At 52.0% G+C, this 25,427-nt stretch overlaps 1 protein-coding gene across 4 annotated transcripts in view; it reads left to right on the forward strand.

Annotated features, from left to right (window-relative positions):
• Nucleotides 1-20,719: 20,719 nt before the first annotated feature.
• The window catches only part of STEAP3 (STEAP3 metalloreductase), a 30,014-nt gene continuing 25,306 nt past the window's right edge, over nucleotides 20,720-25,427 (forward strand). Inside the window, exon 1 of one of the 4 annotated variants that reach the window (XM_063341839.1) lies at nucleotides 20,720-20,938. Coding sequence is in view for 2 of the 4 variants with exons in the window: in XM_063341838.1 (XP_063197908.1) it covers nucleotides 24,259-24,557 (299 nt within the window). In the remaining 2 variants the exon portion in view is untranslated. Of the gene's footprint in view, nucleotides 20,939-24,258; nucleotides 24,558-25,427 lie in introns of those variants that run through there. The other 3 variants (XM_063341840.1, XM_063341838.1, XM_063341841.1) reach the window with 3 other exon arrangements.

Genomic DNA, 25,427 nt, shown 5'->3' on the forward strand with positions numbered 1-25,427 from the left:
GAAAAGGAGAGTATTCATGCTGCAAGCCTGTTTTATCACAAAACGAGACGCCCGCTTCTTTCTGAGGAGTCCCAAACAAGTAGTTATTACTGGCATCGTCAAGAGCCATATCTAAGTCTTGATTTTAACTGCATTAAGCCTTGCTCAAGGCTAAAAGACATCATCTGTCTGCATCCCCCTCACTGTCTGCTCACTCACTGTCTGCTCCACCTAGGATGCAAGTCAGGCGGTTCTTCGGTTTCAAACCTGACTGCTTCCAGTATGAGTGACACATCTTATGGTGACACAACTGCTGCAGGTCTGCAGGAATTGTCTGAAAGCCAAGAGCTCTGTCCAGGGAAGGAAAAACGGCAAGGATATAGTTGTGTGAAGTGAATGAGTAAAAGGCATCAGCTCCAAGACTGCAAGGCACAGTAACTGAAAAAGTGGCATTTTGCACTGTCCCCGCTGTGCAAAGTAAACCAATTTTAAAAAGTGCTAAATCATGGCACTGGTTGCAGCGAGCAGTGAAACTTGATCTTATTTTATGGAGTTTTGATCTTCACAGACACAAGGAAGACTGTTGTCAAGCTAAAGTATTCCAGCCAGATAGTCTCTGGCTGTATGTTTGCAGATCACCTGTGACAGCAAAACGTGGGCTCTGCTGTTGCTTCTGGAACCAAAAGAGTTAGTAACAACTAATGTTGTTTATACGTGCAAAGAATTTGGAATTGATTACGGTTTTGTGCTCTATTTAAGTGTACTTGTAATTACCTTTGATTAGGATAAAGAGGATCATTTTCTTTTACCAATTCTCAGGATATTCAGAACATCTGGAAACTAAAGCAATTCTTTGCACACCAGGTTATTAGTGTAAATTTCAACATTTCCACAGAAAATGCTCCGGGGACCGGCTGAGGCATCTGGCGTGATGTGGATGACCTGGGATCTCAGTGCCACAGAAAAGGCTGGACATGCAAACCTTTCCCTACAGTAGATGGACAAAAGCCCTGTTTGCAAGGGCATGTGCGACAGGACGAGGGGCAATGGTTTTAAACTAGAGCAGGGTAGGTTTAGATTAGACATTCGGAAGAAGTTCTTTACAATGAGGGTGGTGAAACACTGCACAGGTTGCCCAGAGAGGTGGTGGAGGCCCCATCCCTGGAGACATTCAAGGCCAGGCTTGATGAGGCTCTGAGCAACCTGATCTAGTTGACGATGTCCCTGCTTACTGCAGGGGGTTGGACTACTTGACCTTTAAAGGTCCCTTCCAACCCAACACATTCTATGATTCTATGATACCACAGACAGCTTCTAGGTGTTTAGAGGCCAGTGTGCCAAAAAGTCAAAATTGGAAATACTTGTTTTATTCATCCATCTTGCCTTCTCCCACGCAGCAGCTTTCTGAGATGAAGTGCTCATGACCCTGCCGTAAGCCCTGACTGGTACCAGCAAGAAATGGGGGTCTGCTCTGGCTCGATGTAGCAGGTGCCCATGCAATGCAGCTCGTTCTCCATCTGCCTCACAGGTCTATTAAATCATGCTTTTAAAGGCTGCCGTGCAGGGCCCTCAGCTCGTTTTGGTGGGGACTTTGCTGAGGTGGACCCCAGCCTGCCTGAAGATGGAGCTCACTGCTCACAGAGAAGAGGCAGAGGTCATCAGCCCAGAAACTGGCCAGTTTTGGGTGGCCCCACAGTGACTTGCTCAACTTCCCTGTCATATCCACAGCTCTAACACCTCTCTTCTAGCCAGACCTTCCTGGCACAGGAAGCACACACTTCCATAAATAACATTAAAACTATTCTACTTCTCTGTGGGACAGGGAAGGGAAGGAAGGGAAGGGAAGGAAGGGAAGGGAAGGGAAGGGAAGGAAGGGAAGGGAAGAGAAGAGAAGAGAAGAGAAGAGAAGAGAGAAGGAGAAGAGAAGAGAAGAGAAGAGAAGAGAAGAGAAGAGAAGAGAAGAGAAGAGAAGAGAAGAGAAGAGAAGAGAAGAGAAGAGAAGAGAAGAGAAGAGAAGAGAAGAGAAGAGAGAGAAGAGAAGAGAAGAGAAGAGAAGAGAAGAGAAGAGAAGAGGAAAAGCCAATGCAATGAGTCCAGCATCTTCATCATGGGATCACAGCAAGTATATCATCTTCTATCATAGAAGGACCACACTATAGCCAGGGATGAAGCCCAGGCAGCCCCAAGTTTTGCAGCCCCAAGGCTCCATCTGGGACCTCCCACCACCGTGCTGCGCCAGCGGATCCGTGCTGATGAAATCGGGAAGCAGGCATGGATGCCAGTGATTTACTGGGAGTGCAGGAGGCTGCTCACTTTAATATATGGCAAATATGGCATGAGAGTGTTAATGCAATTTATACTGTAAAAAAATTATCTCAGCACAAAGTATGGAATTACTTGGGAGGATTTATGCAACAGACATAAAATCCAGTGGAAACAGTCTAACCTTTCTGAGGCTTATTAAGTTTTCTTTTTATTTATGGAAATGTCTTAATTTATGCAAGGTGAATGCCAGAAAAAATGCTATAGATTTAGCCAGAACCTATCTCTTGCTATTTATAGACTTTCAGAGACATAGTCTGCTCTTGTTTACATCAGGGGTAAAATTATGTGAAGTCTCTGGAGCCAATCCAAAGTCACCTACTTTGTTGAATTGGGTACCAGCACTTTGGTACCAGTTGACCCCAAAATGATGCTAACAATGAGCAAAAAGTGTGAAGAAAAAAAATGGCAGTAACAAAGAACATGAAAAAAAATTGCTTTGCATCCTGCTTATCCTTGTTGTATATGTTGCACTAAATATACACCAAAGTAACACTCTTCCATCCTCTCCTGTGTGCAAGCAGCAAGATGCAGAACTCTCTGAGGACAACGGGGTTTCCCTGGAGCCCCAAGACAAGGGGCCTTGGTGGTGAGGAGCATCTTTAGCCAGGTCACCAAAGAAAAGGTGACACTTCAGTAACCAGACTGTCCTTCCATCAGTGCTCATGCCATGCCCTTTTTCAGCCAGTTCCAACCTAACTGTGACAATGTACTTCAAAAAAACTGTGGTTTTGTAAGTGTCATGAAAATCAGAGAGGCATAAATCAATGCTCTGGTGAGAGGAGACAGAGGGTTATACCATCTCTGGTAGGGCTGGCCAGCCAGGGAGGACACTTTCAGCTGGCCACCAGGAGTGTCACACACAGGGTGGCTTTTATAGTACAGAGGGAGGAGGTGGATGGAGGAAAAAAATCCCACAAATCCATTGGAAAACAGGCTTCTGTTCTTCATCAGTAACACATCTTGTTCAGTGCATCTGAATCCCACACAAATTTCATCCTGTACTTTTCCACAGCTGTACCACTGAAGCATCTTAATTTCTTACAGGCATTAACGAATGCAACCTTAAAATAACCCCCTTAGGTCAGCTGGGGTTATTAACTGGAGGTGCCCATAAATGAGCTCCAGCAAATCTTGCTCCAGTGGCTTCCAACACCATCACGCCACTCATCTGCTGCAACTTCTCCCCAAGGTCACCGCCGCGCAGCTGGCAGAGGGGAACGGGGCCTGGCTCCCCAGTGCCTCTGGCTTCCCAGCCCACAGCTCAAAACCAGGCACAACAGCACCAATGGGGTCTGGCATCTTGTAAAAGAAACTTGTATTCAGTGTCTCCGAAGCCCAGCGCATGACGCAAATGCAGGAGGAAATGAAATGACATTGGGAAGGGAGTCTCTGGCCTGGCCTTTGGAGACCTTGCCCTTGGAAATGAGTTTTAAGAGAAATAGTGTGTCTTCTCCTCTGATTTTTAAAAGCAAAGGATTTTTAAAGTTCCCTGTTAAGGAACTGTCCTCACTCCATGGGGCAGGGGAGAGGCCAGGGTGGGGGCAGCCAGCAGGAGGGGGAATTTGGGCCTCAGAGCCCAGATTTTGCCACTCTGGCTGATGGTGAGCAGAAGGTGTCGCATCCTGCTGGAGAACCATCCCCTAGAGGGAGGCATGGACCCAGGCTTTCTCAGCAGGTTTCCCTGCTCTCTCCAACCAAGGCAAATTCAGGTCACCTCCAGGCTTGGAGGAGTGTTCTCTACCAGGCTTTTGGACCATCTCCTCCACCCTAAGCAGCACCACTTCTGCTTTCTTTGTTGTTGCCCCCATCTGGTGCCATTTTTCCCAGTTGAGCTGTGTCTCACTCCTGTCCTCCCTTCTCCATCCTCTGCTCTGTCTCCATCTCAGTTCTCTCATACCCCAATTCCCAACCCAGCTCTTCAGGCTCTGCACCTCTCCCCACTGTGTCCAAATCCACTGAGGTCTGTCCCCTACACCAAATCTAATCCGCAACTCTTATTTAACTCTTTCATCCCTCCACTCCTTCGTACGGCAGCATCCCAGCACGGTCCATCCCTCCTGCATCCACCCCAGGAGAACAGAGAGCAGCAGGAGACAGTCCCCAGGCTGTGCCCAGCATCCCAGCAGCAGGAAGGGCAGGGAGGAGGAAAGCCCGGTCAGTAAAGGTCTCTGCCATCACCCTCCGGAGCGATGCACACAACACACAGGGGCTGTGCTAGGCACTGGCAGAATCCCTCGGGAAAGGAGCTGCTGGGCCCCCCCATCCCTCTGCTACAGCCTGGACACCATCTCCGCCATCAAACTCCGACCTTCTACTCCGAAGCACAGAGTTCCTTCTAGGCAAAACATCCATAGCAATCTCTATAATATAGAGAAATCACCTTAAATCTCTGAATTTATTCCCAAGAATAGCTGCATTCAGCTAGCTGAAAATTTGCATTGCTACATACAAGCAAATATATGACCGTGTGTGTGTATCAGGCACAAGCTGAAAAACTGCCGTGCAAAGAGCTAATGCTCAATAAAGTTATAATCAAATGGAAACCAGAATCTTATAATGAAAAATATTTAGAAATCTTAACAGTAGGCATCACAGTCTGCATTACTTACTACAGGATAAGGACTAATTTCTACATCATTCTGTGCCACAGAGAAATCTGAAAACAATGTTCATATTTCATTTATTCTTCACTCCACTGAAACTCCCTTTCAAATCAAATCAATGTTAGCTGAAAGTAATGTTTTGCCACAAAAAATAAAAAGGGTCTTCGGATTTGTTCTGCTTCCATCATTTCAGTTACACTTTTCACTATTTTTTGGAATGACGCCCTGCAAATCCTACCTTGTGCTACAAAACTGCTTCGGTGTCTCCCACCTCCCATCTCTCCGAACTCATCTGTTTTCCCTTTGCTGTTATCAAACTGTGCGACGCGGCCATCTCTGCCTCTTCTGTAACCCACATCGACCCGGAATAAACAGAGGGAAAATATTAGTAAATGTGATTCCTTTAACCAAGATCTTATGCGTGCTCTCTAAACAGTATCTGATGTGGCGCGTATGTAGATTTGCCTTTGAAAGAGTCATTTAGGGGAGACGCCTGGAGGATTCCCATCCTCCGAGTTTGCCAACACTGCTGGCATTTCACTACAAACACTTTTAGACAGATGGGTGGGCACGACGGCTTTGACAAACTCCCGGCCAGGACTTCTGCAAAAGCTGCGTTTGCCTGCTTAGCAGTTATAAAAAGGGAAAAGAAGAGGGTGGAAAATGCAGTAAGCGATCCGTCTCTGTTGTTGAGCAGTTTTAATTGCTGGCATGGTGGCGCAGCCCCCGTGGGGACGCAGGGGGCTCGTTGCGGCAGAAGCACCGTCGCTGAGCCCCGCAGAGCCGCCACGAAATCCCACCTCAATTCCCATCCCCATTAGCAGCAAAATATGTAAGACAAAGGTGCTGAAAGGATATAGCAGGCTTTTCTTGCTGACCGGTTGTGTACTACAGCGGTGGAAAAACAAAGTTCAGCTGTTTCAAGGATGTGGGGTCCAATCTTCGCGTCAAGTCCATCTTGTCCCACCCGCTCTGCTCCCAGGTTCATTTGACGACTGGCCCGTTTGCTGACAGCCTGGTGAGGTCTGGAGACCTCTTGGCTGGTTTCATCCATCCTTGTTATTCATTATGTACAGTTTTATGCTCAGGGAGTGTTTTACTGGACAAGTAAAGCCAAAGGAGGGGCAGTTAAGGCAGGGGCCATGAACACTGAACCCCATCACTCCAGCAAGGGGACAGGCAGGTGACACTTTGGGTAGAGGCTCTACGGCACAAGGACCTGATTCCTGACCCCTCCTCACATTCCTATTGTACATTCATATATATAGTATGAATATATTTATTGGACATTCATATTGGGTTATTCACCCATGCATGAATTATCTATCTGTCTCCAGCCTCCATGGCAGGGCATGTCCCCTGCCTCCGCCTGCCAGGGGTCTCTGGTGTTGGTGAGGCCATCTCCCCAAAATAACAAGCCGAACCCCTCTCCTGACTCAATGTGGAGCTTTCGAAGGAACTCGAGGGGAAAGAGCATCAATGCAAAACCCAAGCACCACAGCGGGGCTTGCACCAGCAGCCGCAATGGCACTGGAGGGCACAAACGAGGAGCAATTCAGCACAGCTGGAGGAATAACAAAGCGCCGGACATCGCCGCCCTGCCAACAGCGGCTCAGAGAGGTGTGTAACCGCTGCCCTTGGCTCCTTCCGACCTCCACGCTCTGCTTTGTGTCCCGCCGCAATTTGCTGCCGTTGGGTTATTCAGCTCCCTCTTCACGAGCATCCCAGATACCCAGCTGCCATGTGAGCCCACTGCGGCTGCTTGCTTCTGGGTACTGTAACATGAAGGGGCAAAACCGTGGGGTTTAGTTTCGTTTTAGTCCTTCCACATGTATTGCTTGTGGGTTTGGGGTGGCAGAGGTACGACGGGTGAAATCGTCCTTGTCCTCAGGGCAAACAAAGATCCAACTCCAGCTGACAGTTGTCCAGGCAGGGAGATGTATGTGCTTGACAAATCTTGGTTTCGGCCTCTGAGCATCAACATGAGAAACAGCTTTAATCAATCCCCCTAACTAATGATGGAGAAATGGGAAAAATTATAAAAAAAAACCAAAATTTGGGAGTATTTCTTTCCAAGGCAGCATTTTAAAATAAAGATCTGAAGGTTTAAGCGCCTGATCATTCAGATAGCCGCTCTCTTTGCAAATCTCTTGCAACAATAAAAAAAATAGGAGGTTGAAGTAAAATAATAATAAATAAAAGAACCACAAATAAATACAGCTGCGGTGACGAGAGACTTCAGTGACCACTTCAGTTTTGTGAGCTGATGCTCAGCCCCACGGCCAGGCAGACATGGACGACAGAGCTGGGACTCAGCTGAGAGGAGGACCCTGAGGAGGAAAGGAAAGGAGGTTTTACGGTCCAAACCCTCCGTATTTTGGCCTCCTGGCACACCAGTCACCAACCAGGCGGCTGAGGGACACACAAAAGGCTGCTCTGGTTGGGAGGGAGCTGGGCACCGGGAAGCACAATTCACCAGCGGTGGTGGCAAGGTGCCACAGAAAGACAACATCTTGCTGTCAAGCCAGCACTGGAGAACAACTCCTGGACTTGATCATTGTTTTAAGAAAGCAAAAACCCTGTATCACTGCCCAGGAGGCCACGAGGTGTCCGGAGGGTGGCAGCGGCACCAGTCGCACGTCGCGCAGCCGGAAGGCAGAGCCACATGAGGATCCCTGTGAGCGACAGCTCCGCAGCAGGAGCCGAGCTGACCACCCGTCCTCGACATGGATATGGAAAGAGAAACAAAGTGCTTCAAATTTGTCATTGCCCGCTCTTCATCTCTGCAATCCAGCTCGCGCTTTGCTTTAGCCCAGCAATATCCTCCGGGATCTCCTCACAAACCTCCCCAGGGAGCTGTGCCTCCTGCACTGCGGCCGTTCCCACCCCACGTCCCCGGCGTCCATGGCAGGGACACTGCAGGGACCTTGGCCCCAGAGCCTCCTCTCCTTCTCCCCATTTCCCGTAAGAGATGTTGGCCTTAAATCAACTCTGATTCAAATGTTTGAATCACTGGCATGGAGTTCATCCACCTGGTTTTATTAGTTCATCGACAATTTGTGATGCTTTGCATATTAGCATCAACCCTACCTTACGCAGTGGCCATCAGAGGTGGAACTTGTCACAGCTGCATCCCAGTGTCACACCAGTAATCCTTTTCCAAGTTAATTGGCCCCGGGGCATGCTGCACACACCGTTGCATAAAGCTCTGGTTTTGCCTCTGGGGCAGCGTGAACCAGAAGCTGGCTTTGCTCCTGGGCTGGTGTCTTTGTGCCGGTGACGTGGAGCCTCCCAAGCTCATGTCAGATGCCCCGGCACGCTCAGACCAACCGAGCCCGACACAGCCTGGAGGGCTGGGTATCAGGATGAATGCAGACAACTAAAAATAGCTCAGAAACTGCAAAACCAGGGCATCCACCTGGACACCACGCAAGTGACTTCCTTCCTTCCAGGGATCACATGCAACCAGTGTCTCTGGGGGAGAAGGAGGATTATTCGGAGCACCCACATCACTGCTGTGCTCTGGGGGACCATCTGTCTCCATTGCTTACAGAGGCACTCAGAAACCAAGCCTTTAAATCAGGCGCCTGAAATCAGACAGCATGAATAGCCTCCGGGTTTTTATTTATCGTGTCTGCCACTTTCTTATTTGGTAAATAATTTTATTTAGTAGCTCATATTAGAGAAAAAGAGTTTTATACAAAAACGGAGCCAGAACACCTCTTTATACGTCTCAGGCTACGTTGTGTGATAAATTTGGCTGGCCAAGTCTTTGTCTCCAGCTACAGAGAGACCCCAGCCCACGCACAGCCTCGCTGCTGGGCCTCTGGGGGTTTGTCCCGGGGGATTACACCGCTCCTGGGGATGGGTGCCAGGCTCCTCACTGCCCGCTGAGAGCCCCTGGCATCACACGCGCCGAGTGCTGGACTGGGCATCCCAGCTCTCACCAAATCACGCTCGGTTTCCTCAGTGTCCCCAAATCCGTATAGCGCCAGGCAAGCTAATTTAAGTTTTTAAGTGCCTGCCAGAAATGCTTTCCTCCTCTCTGCCCTCAGCTTTGCTCCCCATATAAATGGGAATTACAGATCTCTCACTCTAACCAGATAGCACTAAGACAGCAAATCCATGAAGAAATGCATCCTCTTTTCTGTTACTCAATGGGTTACGCTTGCTTACATCCCCAAAAATGCCGGGTAATCACCCCAGCCATGTTTCCAGTGGTACCAGCACATACAACATGGCCACACAAACCCGCAGAGCTGGGCTCCCCGGAGCTCTAGACATCTGCAGAAGGAGTGACACACTCCCCTGCATCGCCGCCCTTCCAAACCCATCAGGACCTCGAGCGAATGCCCTGATCCCCATCGGTGCCGTGGGAGCTGTACAGGCTGTTCAGCTGCTCCGTGCTGGTGATGCTCAGCCATGGGGATCCCAGACCGCACAGGTTAATGGGCTGCCCACGTTTCCTAATCCTCCGAGCAAACTGCCAGGAATGATTGCTGGCCCCTGACAAAGGTCATGCTCTACCAGGGCTCCCTGCTCATTGCGCTGGGATGTGTTTTCTTTACACTTGCATGTAGCTGCCGAGGCTCCCTTATTTCCATGCGTTTTGTTTCTGACAAAGCATTTCTGTTGGAAAATACCCACTGCTTGGTCCAAGCATGGCTTTCAGCCACCCTCCCTGCAGCCATGGGGGAGGAGAGGAGAAGAGAGGAGAGGAGCCAGCTAAACCCACATCCAGGCACCTGACCGGGTGGTTTCCATAGACGTTGGGGACCCCTGGACCTCAAAGGAAAGGACCCGCAGGAGCTCAGTCCGCTCTCAGGCGCAGCATCTCTGCAACACAGGTGGCATGTGCCCTTGTCCCTGCCATCCCCGTTGCCTGATCTTGCGCTGGGGAGGGTAACTCATCAGTGTACCAAGTGGTTTCCCTTCTGAGCAGGCGAGGCTCGATACCATCAGGAGGAGAAACAATCCTCTAAAATGGAAAGCAAAGATGCAGAAATGAGTGCTTTTAAGTCACAGCCTGCAAAGCCCAGTGCCGGGGTGCCAGGGCACCCCGGGGACCAGGACGGTTCCTCTCCTCCTGCCCACGCAGCTCCACAAGTGAGCGGGGCAGCTCCCACCTCACCCGCTCTGCAATCACTTTTCCAGGAGTCTCCATTTCCTCCCTTATCATCTTCCCTCTCCTTTGATCCTCCTTTTCCCTCTCCCGCCCACGGGATGTGATGCTTTCCCCCGTTCTCCAGCAGTAGCAGAGCTGCTTGTGTGGAGTGATGGTGACATATTGTGGCTGGGCTGGTTAATCACACGTATTCCCAAGAGCTATCAAAGCTGGTTGGATATGAGGTCTGATCCAACACCAAATAATCACATTTCCACCCCAAAAACCTACACAAGCCAGCAAGAGCTGTGGTTATGCAGCTGCTCTGGGCTCAGCCTTTCTGGTATGGTTAAAGGCTGAAGTCTGAAAGATTCTACACTATTGATGGATAATTATATACAGGCATGGAGCATTATTTAACGTACTATCTCGACTTCAAAAATATTCTGATTTAAGCTTGACCCTGCTGGTATTTACATATCTAATTCTCAGCTTACTGCTGCCTACAGGTCCTACAGGTCAGTAACACTCTTAATTAAAGCCCTGATGGGGCTTGGTGTTTAAGGCTATGCTTAAATCTATTGACTTAATAAAATTAAATATGCATCATTATTTATTGCTGACCAGTGCAGGTACATGTGGCTAATTCACACTCACCCTATACACGTCTGGAGGCAGACCCTGGCTTTGTGTTTAATTTCTGTATCATCAAACAGAATGGTGGGGCCAGGCTCTTGGGCACTGCAAGGAAGATAATCATTTAATTCACATCATTATCCTCATTTAAGGCAAAAGGACTTCTTCCATGCTAAAGAACATGCATAAATAGTTATCAATTTATTTATTTATTAATTGTTTTCAGTCATTCACGCCTGTGTTTATGCACTTTACGAACCCAGAGCTGATACACTCCACGCCAGCAGGTCGAGGGCAGTTGCAGCCCCGGCGAGCGCTTCCAGCAAAACATATTCAGGCTGCAGCATATCTGCACAGAGGTGCCCGAAAATATCCAAGTCCTTCCTTGCGCCCTCATGCCAAACTCTCATTTCAGAACTGTGATACCAAGTCGCTTAAATACTGCCAGTTTATGCAGCATCTCATTTATCCTTTAATAGTATACTTACTTTTTTTCTCAGAAGAGAGTGGTGTCTAATCACGTCAGGATTTTCTTAAGTAATTCTGCCTCAGGGTAAAGAGCATTTTTTTTTTTTTTTATACAACAGCGATGGATCTATATGGCTTTAAGAGGCAGATTCTCCTAACACTCAGGGCCTGGCTTAGAGGAGGCTCCTGAACTGATTCTGTCAAAAAGCGTTTGCATTTTCTTCAGGGCGAGTTAGAAAAGGGGAAAAAACCTAAATGTGTTTTGACATTTGTATTCCGAGTGTTATCTGTCAAATATGCCAGGGCCAGATCACAAATTTCCTAAAGATTGTCGTGGCTACCCAGCCTATCAATAGCAATCCGGAGCTCAGACACGATCCAGGCGGAAAGGCGCCTTGATAGAGTGCAATGACAGATTTCGCATTAGGACAGAGGAGGAATAGGGGGCAGCTAACGGCATCTTTAAAATTGCACATGGGTCTTCTCGGTAAGTGAGGTCTGACAGGCCAGTTTGCAAAAACCAGAGAGGAAACAGAAACCAGAAGGTTGCCCGAGGCCACGGCCGCGCTACCTGGAGCTGATCGGTGGCTTTGTCACACGAGTCTTTCGCCCCTTAACGTTTTCTGCTGCTGTGGGCAAAATGACTCTGTAGGAAGCCTTGACCTTTCACTTCCTATTTGTATGTTATTTTGGAGCAACGGCTCTCTCCCGGTGCCCGTTTCTCTGAAACCAGCTAGGAGCAGCGGGACTGTGCAGGAAAGGGCAAGCGATGTCACCGGTGGCTGAGGGATGCTGAGGAGAGGGGCCATCCCGGGATGGGCATCCCCATCTCCCTGGCTCCAGAGCCCCGGCTCTGGGACCAGCAGCAGCACCGGCTTGGCTACCTGCTCCGGCAGGACAAACAGCCCTCACTGAGGACATCCAAGAGCAGCCTTGCTTACGCCCATGCCAAATCAGTGGCAGCAGAGGACAGAGGCTGCTTAGATTTTACATTCTCTCATCTCTTTAGTCGCCCAGGTTCGTTATTGATTCCACCTGTGACACGACGCAGAAGCCCCCATCGACTACAGGACCATTTAGGATGATTTCTGATACTCCGGCAGCATCAAACTAGATCTGCTTCAAGGTGATCTGCCAGCTCTACCTCCCCGTTGTTTCCAAAGCACCCTATTTTAATACTCCGGTTTAATACCATGCGGAGAGGAGATCTGCAGGTCCCGTTATTACATGAAATTAAAATTCATTGTGCCGGTTACATTGTTAGGTTTAATGTATTGGCACCGCCAGCAAAACAGCGAGAGCCCACCCCACGCGAGATGCCGCCCGTTGTATTAGCTACATTGATTTGTAGATGAGGAACGCACAAATTGATGGCACACTGTACTCTTACATTGTAACGAAAATGCTAATGAAATGTAATGCTGTGTAGAGAGACGTGAGTTTTCCCCGGCTGTATTAACAGTCAGGCTGGACTGGGGCGGGGGCGGGGGAAGGTGCTGGGGTGTTTGCTGCTGAATGTGCTTGAGATCCCATGTGGTAAAGTGATGCTGGTCTGTTTGACCACGGGTGACATTATCCTTACCGACAGCATGCTTGTCCCAGGGTTTTCCAGGGACTGTCAATACCCTGAGTTCCTGCTACAGATGCTGTCAACCATTTAATTATGGATGCTTAATTGCCGGTGGTGGATTAGCCCCTGGTCTCCTCCAAACACCAGCACGTACGTGCGGCAAAAGCTGAGTTTCAGAGCCCAGACAGCGAGCTCCCAGGTAGCTTTGATTTCCCATAAGGTTGTCCCTGCACCATGAATTCCGTCACATCCAGGTGGATGGGCACGGGCCTCGTGAGGTGTTTGCTTCTCACTTAGTTAATCCTTGTTCAGAGCCAGGGCAGGGCCCACAGAAAATATTCTGCAGTGGACTGCATTTTTGCAGGATTTGAGACATCACTTGAGTATACAATGAGCTGAGGGAGCAATTCAAAGTGCAATATTGCAGGAGGCACCACGAGTCCCCCTGTGCCATATGACACGGACCATATGTGCCATATGCATCTCACCTCCCCCAAGGTTTCTGGGAAGGATGCTCTGCAAAGCACCGGACCCTAAAAGCAGCTGACACTGAGGGACACTGAGCACCGGTCCCTCTTTTCCCTCCCAGTTTAATTCCAACCTGGTCCTGGTAGCTCCTGCCCCCGCAACCTCTAACTCAGACTGCACACAAACACTGAGCTGTTGTAATCCTTCCTCTCCAGTGGGTCAAGATATTAATCACTGACACCGCGAACAGGAACCATTGGCCACCACAAGATTGATGGAGTCCCCAGAGGGTAGGTGGGATGGTGAGGTGGCACACAGAATGACTCTTAAAATATAGCTACCATCTATTTCATAGTATTGATAGATTTGAATATCAGCTGTGTACCTGTTTACTAAATTTAAGGGACTTTTAATACCCATGTTTTATCTGTAATTCTACTTTCCTACCAAAATCTAATGTCTTCTGAATCCTGTGTCACTGCGGACATAAACAGCTCCTGTTTCTTCATTCAGAAGAGGGAAAAATAACCCATCAATAATAAGGAATATAGAGGGTAGATTCATTTTTTAGCGTCATCAGGATGCCAGAGCCACGATATCGAAACAAATGCAAGTGCTATGGCACGGCCGCATCACCTGTGCTGCTGGGAGGCATCGCTCCAGGGAATAGAAACATTTCTCTTTTTTTTTTTTTTTTTTAATTTATTTTGGAATCAGAGGGTTTTACAGGCAGAATAACCCCTGTGAATAAGCTTTCCAGGGCAGTTTGTCGGCTCAGCGGCAGCAGCCCCGGAGAGCAGCCGGGATGCTTGCTGGAGCAGCCACCCAGGCCGCCCCAGGCAGAAGCAGCCCAAGCACTTGGCCCTGGGACAAAAATCAGTGTCCCTGCTCTGAAAAGGCTCCGAACTCATCCCAGTGCAGCCAGAAACCCCCAGACAACCCTGCACCTCCCAGGGCTGCCCCAGCATCAGCCCAGCACCGGCCTCCAGGCTCACCCGAACATCCCTGTGAGATGCGTACTGACCTCCGGAGAGATGTGTCAGCGCTGGGGAGTGCACCGACAGCCTAAAGGAAAAATCAGGACCAGGGCTGGGCATTTTGGGACATCTCACTGTCACCAGACCCAAATACCATCTTCTCCCAGCTGCAGAAATGGCCCCTTGCCCGAGATCCCAGGATGCAAACCCTGAGGAACAGGACTGATCCCATAACTTCAGGAACTCCCTTCCGTCAGAGCACCAGCCAGGTTGACAACGATGCTGACCACCATAAACACTCCGGGTGTCCTTCTGTCCAGCTGCAAATATACACAACGCAAGTTCCCTTCAGAGATGAAATCACAGGAATAAGACAATTTCAGAAATCCTCAGCAAGGTCATCCCAGGACACACCGTAACCACCTCTAGCACCTTGCTAATGGGGCGGATAAATATTTAAATCACATATTAGCTTTCTCGCTAGCTACTTGCAAAGCACCCAGATCAGCGGGAAACTTGGGCTCTGCAGCCCACCAGGGAGATACCAACCCGCTGGGCAGCCCAGAGCTCGCTCCTGATGGTGGAGAGGAGGAATAGGCACCGTAGGGGATGAAGGGATGTCCAGCGGCGTGCCAAGACCTGGATCCTCAACACCCTGTGCCAGTGCAGGACCAGCCTCGTGGCCTGGGACACGGTCCTGTCCCGCTCTGCCACTGCTGAGCTGAGCCGGGGACTCGCAGAGGTACTTCGGCATCTGCTTGAAAATACATTAAAGCTCTTCCTCTTGATGGACACATTTGCAGTATAAATAGTTATGTCCTCTTTATTTCACTCTGAGGTTTAATTAATATATAAATCAAACGCTTATAAAACTCACAAATGCTCGGGAAGATGTAAAATTTAATTAGTTTGCCCACACAACTCCATATGTCAACTGTTAGCTCAATTACTCTTTGCCATGAAATACTGACTGCACTTTCCCATATTAGTAATTTCCCTCTATCTCAGAGTCATGGTTAATCAACACCCTGAACTCAACACACACACTCGTGTTAAATTAAATATTGAGCACAAGGAGCGAGAGCCTCCTTAATGAAATCACAGCTGGATTTTGCTCAGAAATGAGATCCTCACGCAATATCGGGGCAGATGATAATCTCTGGGGTGCGGGGCCATAACCTGCGCTCTGGGATTGCGCACCGGACCAGCTTGCAGGACGTGCCCCGCTGTGCTCATGTTCTTGCACGGAGAAGAAATGTTTATATATATAATCGCACGTTTCCTCCCTGGAGGAAATATATCCCTGTCCGGGTTTTCTTGGGATGGGAGAGGGATGGAGCAGATGCCGGTCGGGCAGGGACAGGAGGAGAGAGGGATGAAGCACGTGGCGGGGATGGGTGGGAAGGGGGCAGGCAATAGATACGCTGTGATCGGCTCACACACGTGCAAAGTGCAGGTATGCAGCAGTTAAAGACGATGATACAATCTACCAGTGTATACATTAAATACGCATTAAAAGCACGTTTAGGTCAGCCTCCCCAAGTTTGGCAGCGAGACTCAGTACGAATGAGGGCCGCCGCTGCATTTACTCCTATTTCCAAATTTTCAGGTGATGACGAAATGTCAAAACTATCATCTGGAAAAGGGCCAACAAACTCGACACCTCTCCCCGCCCCCAGCATCCCCCTCCTCCCCATCCCCATCCCAAGGGCTCTGAAAGCCCCACAGCCGAGCCCTGTGCCGAGCCCGGCGGCTTTCTCCCCGGCGAGCCGTGCCACAGGGTGACTTGGAAGTGACCTTTGCTGGCTCGTCCACGGCTCTTGGCAAGCTTGGCTGCTCCCAGCACAACTGCCAGCGGACGGCATTGCGTGGGCTCCCAGCTGGGCCCATCCCACCGAGGACGGATCCTGCCCCCGCTGTGGGAAGCAGGGGGACGTGGCGGTGACGGTGGCACCGTGTGGCCGATGGGACCGTTCAGTGGGAGGAGGATGCTGGTGGCTGGATGTGCTGTAGCAGAGGGTGCAGCAGCCAAGTGGAAATAAGAAAGCTGGGGGGGATGCACTAAAGCATTTCTCCGCCTTCAGGAGAACTCCCTCAGAATAAAGATGTCTCTAACTCTAAAAAAAACACTTTAAATTAAGCTCTTATTCTTCCCATTTTTGCCGCTTGCCTGTATATAATTTTCCCGTTTGTGCTGTGAATACGGACTATTCGTTTTCCCTAAAACTGTTTTCTTACCCGTTTTGCTTTCCAAAGCTGGTCAGGAGCAGAGCCCGGCCGTGACCACCGGGCAGGAGCCACCAGCACTGCCTCCCCCTGTGGCTTCTGCTCGCAGCCGTTTGCACTGGGCTTTTACAGCCCTGGGAACGTTCCCACCCGCTTTCCCTCCCAAGGCAAGGGACCTCTTGTCACTAACCCCCCTGGTTTGCCCCCCCCGAGGTTTGGGTTTTGTTCCCCTCCCTGTAACGGGGGAGCTGCAGACCTCGCTGAGGCAATGCTGGGAAGCCACAAGCCTTGGATGAAGCCCTCCCAGCTTACGTTGTGTATCGTTCAAATCTCCCCTAAGCCCGTGAGATCAAGTGAGAGCCCCATTTCCCTGTGGCTGGCTCCAAAAAACATTATAATTTCAAGTGTAAAACCACTTTGGGGGGTAGTTGGTTTTTTTTAAGCCGTCCTGATATAAACAGAGCTAGAACCCAGATGCAAAATAAAATCATTTTCATCCTCTAACTTCTTACTTCAGGCAATCAGCTTGTTTCTTTAATTCAAATTAGCTCTTCATATTCAAGTCTCATTTTATTTAATCTTCTTTTTCAATTAAATTCAATTGTCTGTGATCTTCTTAACTTCCTATGCCTCCCTGCATGGCTAATACAGACAAATTTTACATTTCTTCCTTTCACTTTCCTCTTTTTTTTTTCTTTTTTTTTTTTTCCAAGCTGGTGACATTGCGTTTAACAAAACCACCTTCCGGCAGAGACAAGCGGGTACGAGAGGAGCCGGGGCTCGCTCCCATCCTGAAGGGCGTCTGCGTTGCCCGTACACAAGCAATGGCTACGCAGCTGGGGATGCTGGGAGGGGGAATACGTTTTCCACCATCCGGCTGCCTCCGCTGGATGTCAGGGTGTCCGTGCTGCCCCTGGGCAGGGAGGAAACCCGGGGCCGTGGAGCGGCGAGGCTGGGCCAGGCCTTCCATCTTCATCGGCCAGCACTGGGTTAGGGGAAAAGAAGCATCCCTCTGCGTTTTGAGTGTCCCCTCAAAACACGGCCTTTATTTCTTTAGCCTTTCCAGAGGACCAAAAGGAAGCGTTTCACGCAAAGCACGGTGCTAAACGTGGGTTACAAGTAGCTGGGGGAGTTCAGACCAGGTGGGACTCCTGATGTCCAATATTTGATGCATTGCAAGGCCTGCAATGGAGCCACAGGGTAGCTCCAAGCTATAGATAAGCTGCTTTTTTCTCAAGAAACCCTTTCACAGAGCCTTCTCCTGGTCACCCAGCACTCCAGACACACAAGCAGAGCCCACCACCCCACATCGGGTCCAAACTCATCCCTCCTGCAAGTCATGCACCAGCTCTGAGTGCTGGTGCCAGACCCTACTCCTCGTCAGGACAGGGGGTACCTGGGGAAAATTGGTGCCATTTAACAGCGAGGGAAAGCAGCTGGCGGCAAGAAGGAGAAATTTTGGGATAATTTTGTCCACACCTGTGAAGCACTCAGGGAGCAGAGTGAGGAGACGATGCTGGGAGGCCCTTGCCTTGCAGGTGGTGGAGCTACCACCCATCAAGAGAATGGCTGGCAGTGGGCACACTTCGGACAACACTTAGAAAGGGATAAAGTCAGGAAAGGTGCAGCAGCCAAAGGTGAAACCTCAATGTAAACAGAGGCGATGTATAGTGTCAGCCACAGCTTTATCCGGCCACTTCTCTGACGCAAGAGAGTAAAAGAGAGTAAAAGCTGGGAGCACCCTGCCCTGCCCAGTGGCCACCAGACCTGGCATTTGCAGGGAAGATGCTCCTGTGGGATTTGCTCGGTTATTGCATTATGGGTGTTTGGCTGCTTTGACGCTGTAGCAAAGCCTGGCTGTTTCACCATCAGTGTCATCACGCTGCTTTCAGAGCTTCTGGAAAGGTTACAGGAACCAGAGGACCAGTGATCAGGTGAGAAATTCAGTTTCTGCCATCTTTTTTAAACACTAATAAATGCTTAGTCTCCCTGGTTATGATAAAAAGCTAGAAGCAGCCCCCAAGTGTATTTCAAAGACGGAAAGACCAGAAGGCAAAGAAAAAAGGCCCTCAATTTTATTATTTTGTATAATTGGAGAGCAGACGCTGTCTGTAGCACGCTGCCAATGGGGACTCTGGATTTTTAATAAGAAATCCATGGGGGAATTAAACACTGTTTCGGTGGTGTTGTGGCTGATTTACAGGGCTGCACCTGCAGCCAGAATCCACGCCCTGAGTCACTGTACTTTACCGAAAGCAAAAAATTTAGGCGCTGTTTGTAAATCCCTGCAAAAACTGGGTTGCAGCAGAAACAGCGATAGCCCCTTAATTATAGCAGCGCTTGTGGAAGCTGTGATAATTAGGAGTTTCTGGTGTTCCAGAAATCAAAGTGGTTTCTATTCTCTTCTTTAATTAATTCAGGCTTTTATCTATGAAAGGCAAGATGAGGTTCTGCTCTGGGTAAAGTGCAACGATGCTTGTGCAGCCCCGGCAGGGTGAAGCCACCAGACCCCAGGACTTGGGCAATGTCCCTTGCGCTGCAGCACCCCTGGCCTCCAGTTCTCCATGTTTTGGGAAAATGAAGGAGAAAGGCCAGAGGGAGACGTGCCCCGAGCAGGACTCGCCATGTCACATTCGTATCGCAGGGACCTGCTGCACAGGGACGTGCGTCCGTGTATCCATGGCAGAGGACAGACCGCCTGCCAGCGGGAATTCATGGGCGGCAGATAACAGACACCCAGCGTTATCACCTCCCCACATTGGAAAGGGTGAGTCAAGCAGCATAAAAATCATGAAATTGGTATAAAATCATGATTTCTTTTTTCATTTAAAGCAAATTAATGTTATAGGTCCCTTTCATTCCACCCTGGGAGGGAGTGATTTTGGGAGATTTTCTCTGGCAAGCCCCTAGGGCTGGGAAATCACATTGAAAATCCATGTGACTATTAGAAGATGACGACAGCAGTTTGGGATTTGTGGTAAAATCACGCGATATGACCAACGTAGACACCTTCGCAATGGGAAATCACACATGCACGGATGACAGAGAGAGGTTTTTAGCTGTAAGTAAAGCCTCCAGCTGATGGGACAACCTCGGCATTGGAAATCGGAGCATCTGCCACCTACCAGAGATGAAGGTGGCAGACCAAGCCAGTATATTGCACCAAGTGGGTGCAATTAACCCTCACAGCTAATTAATCAAATCCCGCCCTGACAATGTTTATCAAGGAGCTGCCTGGAAATCATCCTTTATGTCAAAGTCTATTTTTAGATCAAATAAATCTGGACCCACCCTGGACAAGCCACTCTCCGGTTTGGGGTATCTCCATGCCCTCATCATTTCCCACGCCGTGAATCCCGCTGCGGGTCCCCAAACCGCGGGCTCAGCACTAGAGCCGTGCCCCAGAGCAGCGCTGTCTTGGATTCAACTGTTCTGCCTGAAAGAAACTGCGTTTCAACATCCACCTCCTTTCATTTTTGGCCTTTTTTCTCCTTTTCCTACTAGATGGCGCCTGCACGACAGGCGGGGACCAGCCCGCCAGCGCAGAGCATCTCTACCAGGTCTCCTCCGTCAAGGGCTGATAAATGGCATTTTTTTTTTTTTTCGCCGAAAAGCCAGGCAGCTGCGAAAGCGATAACCTGCCAGGAGCCGATTAGCAGCGGGAAGCCGTTTTCTGGTAGCGCTGTGTTAACTGTGCTTTCCCACCAACTTCCCCAGGGGATGCTGCCAGACCCTCGAGGGGGCACGAGGTCCACCCAGAAGCTGAATTTGGCGTCCCCCGGGTGTGTATAAGCCCTGTACGGACACTTCCAGCCCGAGCATCCTCCTGAGCATCCTGGCAGCGCGGTTGCGCTGCCAGGATGCTCAGGAGGATGCTTGGGCTGGAAGTGTCCGTACAGGGCTGTGCAGCCACCCCGCACTCCGTCACATCTCACCTCAATAGCCTGGTCCAAAATTCAGGCATTTCTCTGGCATTTCTAGATCCCTTCTGCCTGCTCCCTCCTTGCAGCTCCAGGAGGATACAGCCAGGTCTGTCCCCGGCACCGTCAGGACGCAGCATCACCCCCAGTACCTCCAGATAACCCCAGCAGAGTGGAAGGGCAACACGAGTTACTACTTCTTCACCCAAGAAAGATGCTGTTTGCCCAACTCCGGCTTCACAGAGCCATCGCTGCTCCCCCCGCCCCCGGCGTCTCTATTTTTGCAGGCCCCCCCCCCCCCCAGCTCATTCCCCCTGCACGTGCTCTCTGTTTCACAACCGCGCCGAATTCATTTCTGGCCTCCGCTCGCTGGCAATAATTAACCACACGTTATCAACTGCATTGTACATGCACATTTCCAGCCTCTCGGCCCCTTTCTGGGTTCGGAGGTTTCGGCACTGCCGGGACATGTGCCGTTCCGGAGTGCCGTGCCGGCAAACCCCCCTGACGCTCCTGTTGTGCTTATAACCCAGTTCCCCAACCCAACCAGTATCAGCTGGACTCCAAGAAAGCAGCTTCCAGCCCAAAACGCAGCTCTGGAAAGGTGAGAGGAGGAGCTACGTTTACGGCCTGCCCTGCCAGATAGGTTTGGTTTGCAAACGGTAAGTTTGACGTTTACTGCCACTGGATTTCAGGGGAAAGCGGAGCCGTTCCCTTGCTGTGACACTGCGGGTGGCAGGGTGAGGTGGTGTCCCCAAGCTCTGCTCTTGTCGCGGTATTTGCTCAGGTGCAGCCACCGCCGCATCCCCTGTGGCCTCCCGTGCACACCAGCCCTTGGGCCAGCACCTACACCTCCGCGATGCACCCACGGGAGATGGCGAGGGAGAAGCAGCACGGTGGGGTGACCAGGGGACCATCGCCTTGGTGGCTGGGTACAGCGATGCCCAGGCATGCCTTGGGACAGGGGAGGGCCACCCACCTTATTGATTAGGTGCGGGGCAGGAGGCGAGATGTCCCGGTGCACTTGGCCACCTCAGATGGCTCCAACATCCCAGCAAGAGCCCCGAGACACAGCGTGGGGAGTAGGGGGGCTCCCCACGGCTCCCTGGCCTGGCAGCCAGGAGCTGCCGAGGTTCATCTGCTCGCCCGTGCCACGCTGTGCCGGCACATGGGCACCGGCAGAGCCTGCCAGCCCCAGCCCCGAGCAGAACCAAAGCAACTGCCCGGCCCCGCGGCGGGGGAAGGACAGGGAGGAGGGGGCCCAGGTGGCACTGCGGATGAGGGGACGGCGGGGGCACGGCCAGCTGGACACGGGGACACAGATGGTGCTGCTGGAGAGCCACGGCTCCGACCACCGGGTGATGGGCCAGGAAAGACAACTGCTGGGAGAAGAAGGGTCCAGCCGACACGGGGAAAACCCTTGCTCAGGACCAGGAAGAAGAGGAAAAAAAAAACAGATAAATGCACAGAAACACCGGCCAAGTCCAGCATGAGCCCAGCACATTGGGTATCCCTGGGTAGAAGTGAAGTGAAGCCACCTTGCAAGCCCACATCAGGTCTCCTCATCAGAAAGACGATTCCCAAGGGCATTTCTTGAGCAGACCATAAATCCAGGCAAGGACTGGGAGCTGGGGAGGCTTTAGCAACCTACCGAGACGGCTGCAGGAAAAATGGAGCTGCAGGACTTGAACCATCCTGCAAATGCATGGCCTGGACAGGGCTGGACACGGGTTTGAGAAGAGGGAGGCGAGGTGGGTATAAAACAGGTGTTCATTTTGCGGCACTTCTTCATGACAGAAAGGTGGAAAAGCGGAGGATATTTTGGTGAAAGTGACGGGGGAAAAAACTCCGAAGTCTGGTATTCTACAAAACGGAAGTGAAATCTCGAAAAAAAAAAGAGTACATTTCAGTGCTTTGGGATAAAGGAACCCGGGAGGGCTCATCGTTACCTGAGGAAATGATGGAAAACCCTCAAGAGTAGCCTCACCCCATGCAAGGGAAAGGTACAGAGGGAGACACACATGGGGCAACCGCAGCTTCACAGAGACCTGAAAGATCAAAGAGGAATCATGTAAAATGAATCGCAATAACCGAGGCAAACAAGGCCATGACTACGGGTTTTATAAATAAATTAAAAGACAAAATCTGTCCCTAACGTAATGTGAGAGTGCAGGTGACAAGATATAGAAAGCACAGGAGAGTTCAACAATTTCTTTCCTTCGGTCTCCACCAACGGCTGATTGTGGCATATAAATTAACTATCGTTAAGATACGCGTGAGGAAGCAGAGGCCACAACAGGGAAGAAGGAGGTAAGGAATAAGGAGTAATCTGGATCTCTCGGCTGCATTCAGTCACGGGTGGACTTCATGGGGGCAGGATGAAGCACAGATATCCCAGTGATCCTCCTTCTCCTAACCATGCCGATAGGTTTTCTCGCCTCTCCAGTATTCCCCAGCACCCAGGGAACTCGCAGCATCTCGAGGTTTGCAGCCTGAACATCCCGAGCCTCTGGAGCTTTCTCTGATAGGAGGTCCCGGTGCCAGGAACCACCAACATGAGCTTTCCCCAGCAATCCCACATCTTCGCTGCAGCTTCCCCGTATCAGCAGGTTTCTGCATCCCTCACCCCATGGATTGAGAGTGGATGTGGGAGGCGGTGGGGACCCCCCCGAGCTGGGACCGTCCCGTTTGGCAGCTGGCCCCATTTGCAGGCAGCACAGAGGCAGGAGAGGGGGGGACATCCGAGGAGGACAGCAGTGAGAACGGGATGAGGTGGTTAAAACCACAGCCTGCCCGGTAGGGGAGAAAGAAGTGGGGCTTGTTTCACCCCGGGAACACACATCCCGTAGGCACAGAGAGGATGGCAGTCAGCAAAGACCAGGAGATTAGGAAAACCCCGACTGCAGAGGTGGTGAAGCACGTCAGGCTCGGTTCAGAGGGGCTCCAACACCAACACACCAGCTCCAACAACAGACCGCACCAGCATCTCCCCAGCTACGCTGCGGTCTGGGGACAGATGGGACAATCCCTTTGGGTCCCTCCCCTCCGTGCTCTTCTCCTCTGCTGAGTAAGTGAACCAAAGCTCCAGGGGGATTCTTTTTCTTTAAATCCCTGTGGGTTTGACCCAGTGTTTTTGCCTGAAGACACTACTTTTTAGTGCCAGCCCTCAGAAGCCTGGCAGCGCGCTGCCGCTGGTCTATCGGAGCGGGGCCACGTGGCTGCATGAGGGGTGCTGCAACAGGACAAGTCTTTCCCAGCGCGGGGGTAAGAACCATTATCTGCTCCACGCCCCGTGGCACAGCTTTTAAGAGCGAGTGCGCAGCCCCTGATAGCACGGAGATGGGCTCACCGAGCCGCACCCTCCCATTAAAATGGAACACCGGCTGGCCCTGAAACGCACTTATAAATAGAGAATTAAGGTCTGCCTTCGACTCCTGCCCGTAATGGATACCGCATCCGCTGCAGCCCCAGCAGCGATGCCCTCCTGTCTGTGTGTGTTTAACCCCGCCACAGCAGTGCCACCTGGGTGGGCAGTGCTGGGCCATGCCAGGCTGTGCTGAGCCAGGACAAGTTATGCCAGGCTGTGCGACACCGTGCTGATCCGTGCCGTGCTGGGCTGTGCCGTGAGCCTGGCTGTGCAGAGCCGTGATGGGCCATGCCGTGTCGGGCTATGCCATGCCACGCCATGCCAGGATGGCAGTCAGCAAAGATCAGGAGATTAGAAAAAGCCTCTTAACTGCAGAGGTGGTGACGCACTTCAGGCTTGGTTTGGAGGGGCTGCGCATCCCTCTGCGCAGGCTTCAAAACCAGATCGCACTAGCATCTCCCCACCTATGCTGCGGTTTGGGGACGGATGAGACAAACCCTTTCGGTCCCTGTGCTGAGCCGTGCCGTGCCGGGCTGTGCAGAGCCGTGATGGACCACGTTGTGCTGGGCTATGCCATACCATGCCATGCTGTGCTGAGTTGTGCCATGCCAGGCTATGCCATGCCAAGCTGTGCCACGCGGTGCCGGGCTATGCCGTGCCGTTACCGTGCCATGCCTGCCCGTGACAGGCTATGCCATGCCAAGCCGTGTCATGCCATGCGGTGCCGGGCCACGCCATGCCGTACCACACCGTGCCGTGCCATGCCAGGCCGAGCCGTACCGTGCCATGCCGAGCGGCGCGGCGCGGCAGCCGGCGGGCACATGTCCGGGAGGGCGGAGCCGGCGGCCTGACATCACCGCTGCCGGCGCTCCGCTCCCGGACGGCTCCGCTCGCCCTCCCGCCGCCGCGCAGAGGTGAGCACCGGCGGGGGCGGGGGGGGGGGGGGGGGGGGGGAGGCGGTGAGGAACGGCCACGGCGCGATTCGACCTTGCGGGGTCGGCGCGGCGGGGCTGCCCCGCCACCGGGCGGAGAAACGGCGCCGGCCGCGGGGCTCGAACCGGCGACCCCCGAGGCCGGGCCGGGCGGGCAGTGCAAGGCGCGGGTGGCTCGGATCGGCTCGGCGGCGCAGCCGGGGGTGCCGCCGCCCCGCGTGACCGTCCCGGGGTCCCCCGCCGCGGAGCGCTGGGTCCCCGGGCCCCGTCCCGCCGGCCCCGGGAGCGGTGTCCGGTCCCGGCCCGGGCTCGGGCAGGGGGGTCCCGGGCCGGCGGCGGGAGCGGCCCCCAGGGGGGATTCGGCCGTGGTCACCTCGGTGCGAGTGTTGGGTTTGGGGCCATGGCACGGCCAGAAATGTCCGAGGGGGCCGGTGTGTCCCAAATCCCGGTGGTCGCTCGGAGGAGGCCGGTGGGATGCTCATCCCCGGCAGGTCGGCGGGGCTGCGGGGAGGGGTGTCTGCTGGAAGCCCCTTCCCGTGGCTGCCGGACACGTCCGTGAGGGAGCGGGAGGTGCGGGAAAGCCCCTGGCACCGGGCACAGACCCGCCTGAAACGGGGCGGGTTTCGCTGTTCCAGGCAGACTTCGCGATTCGGTCCCTGTGGGGCGGCGGGACGCCCAGGTCGGGCTGCGTCCCTCGGAGAGCAGTTTGCCCTGAGGTTTCACTTCTTCATCCCCAGCTCGCCTTTCGCTCTGAGGAGATGGGTGGCTTCTTCCAGCACTGAGATATAAAATAATCGTGGGGAAAAATCTTGGCCGGGGCCCACAGTCCCTCAGAGGCGAGCCGGGAGCGGC

This window comes from Chroicocephalus ridibundus, chromosome 7, assembly GCF_963924245.1.
Source record: "Chroicocephalus ridibundus chromosome 7, bChrRid1.1, whole genome shotgun sequence".
Taxonomy (NCBI): Eukaryota; Metazoa; Chordata; class Aves; order Charadriiformes; family Laridae; genus Chroicocephalus; species Chroicocephalus ridibundus.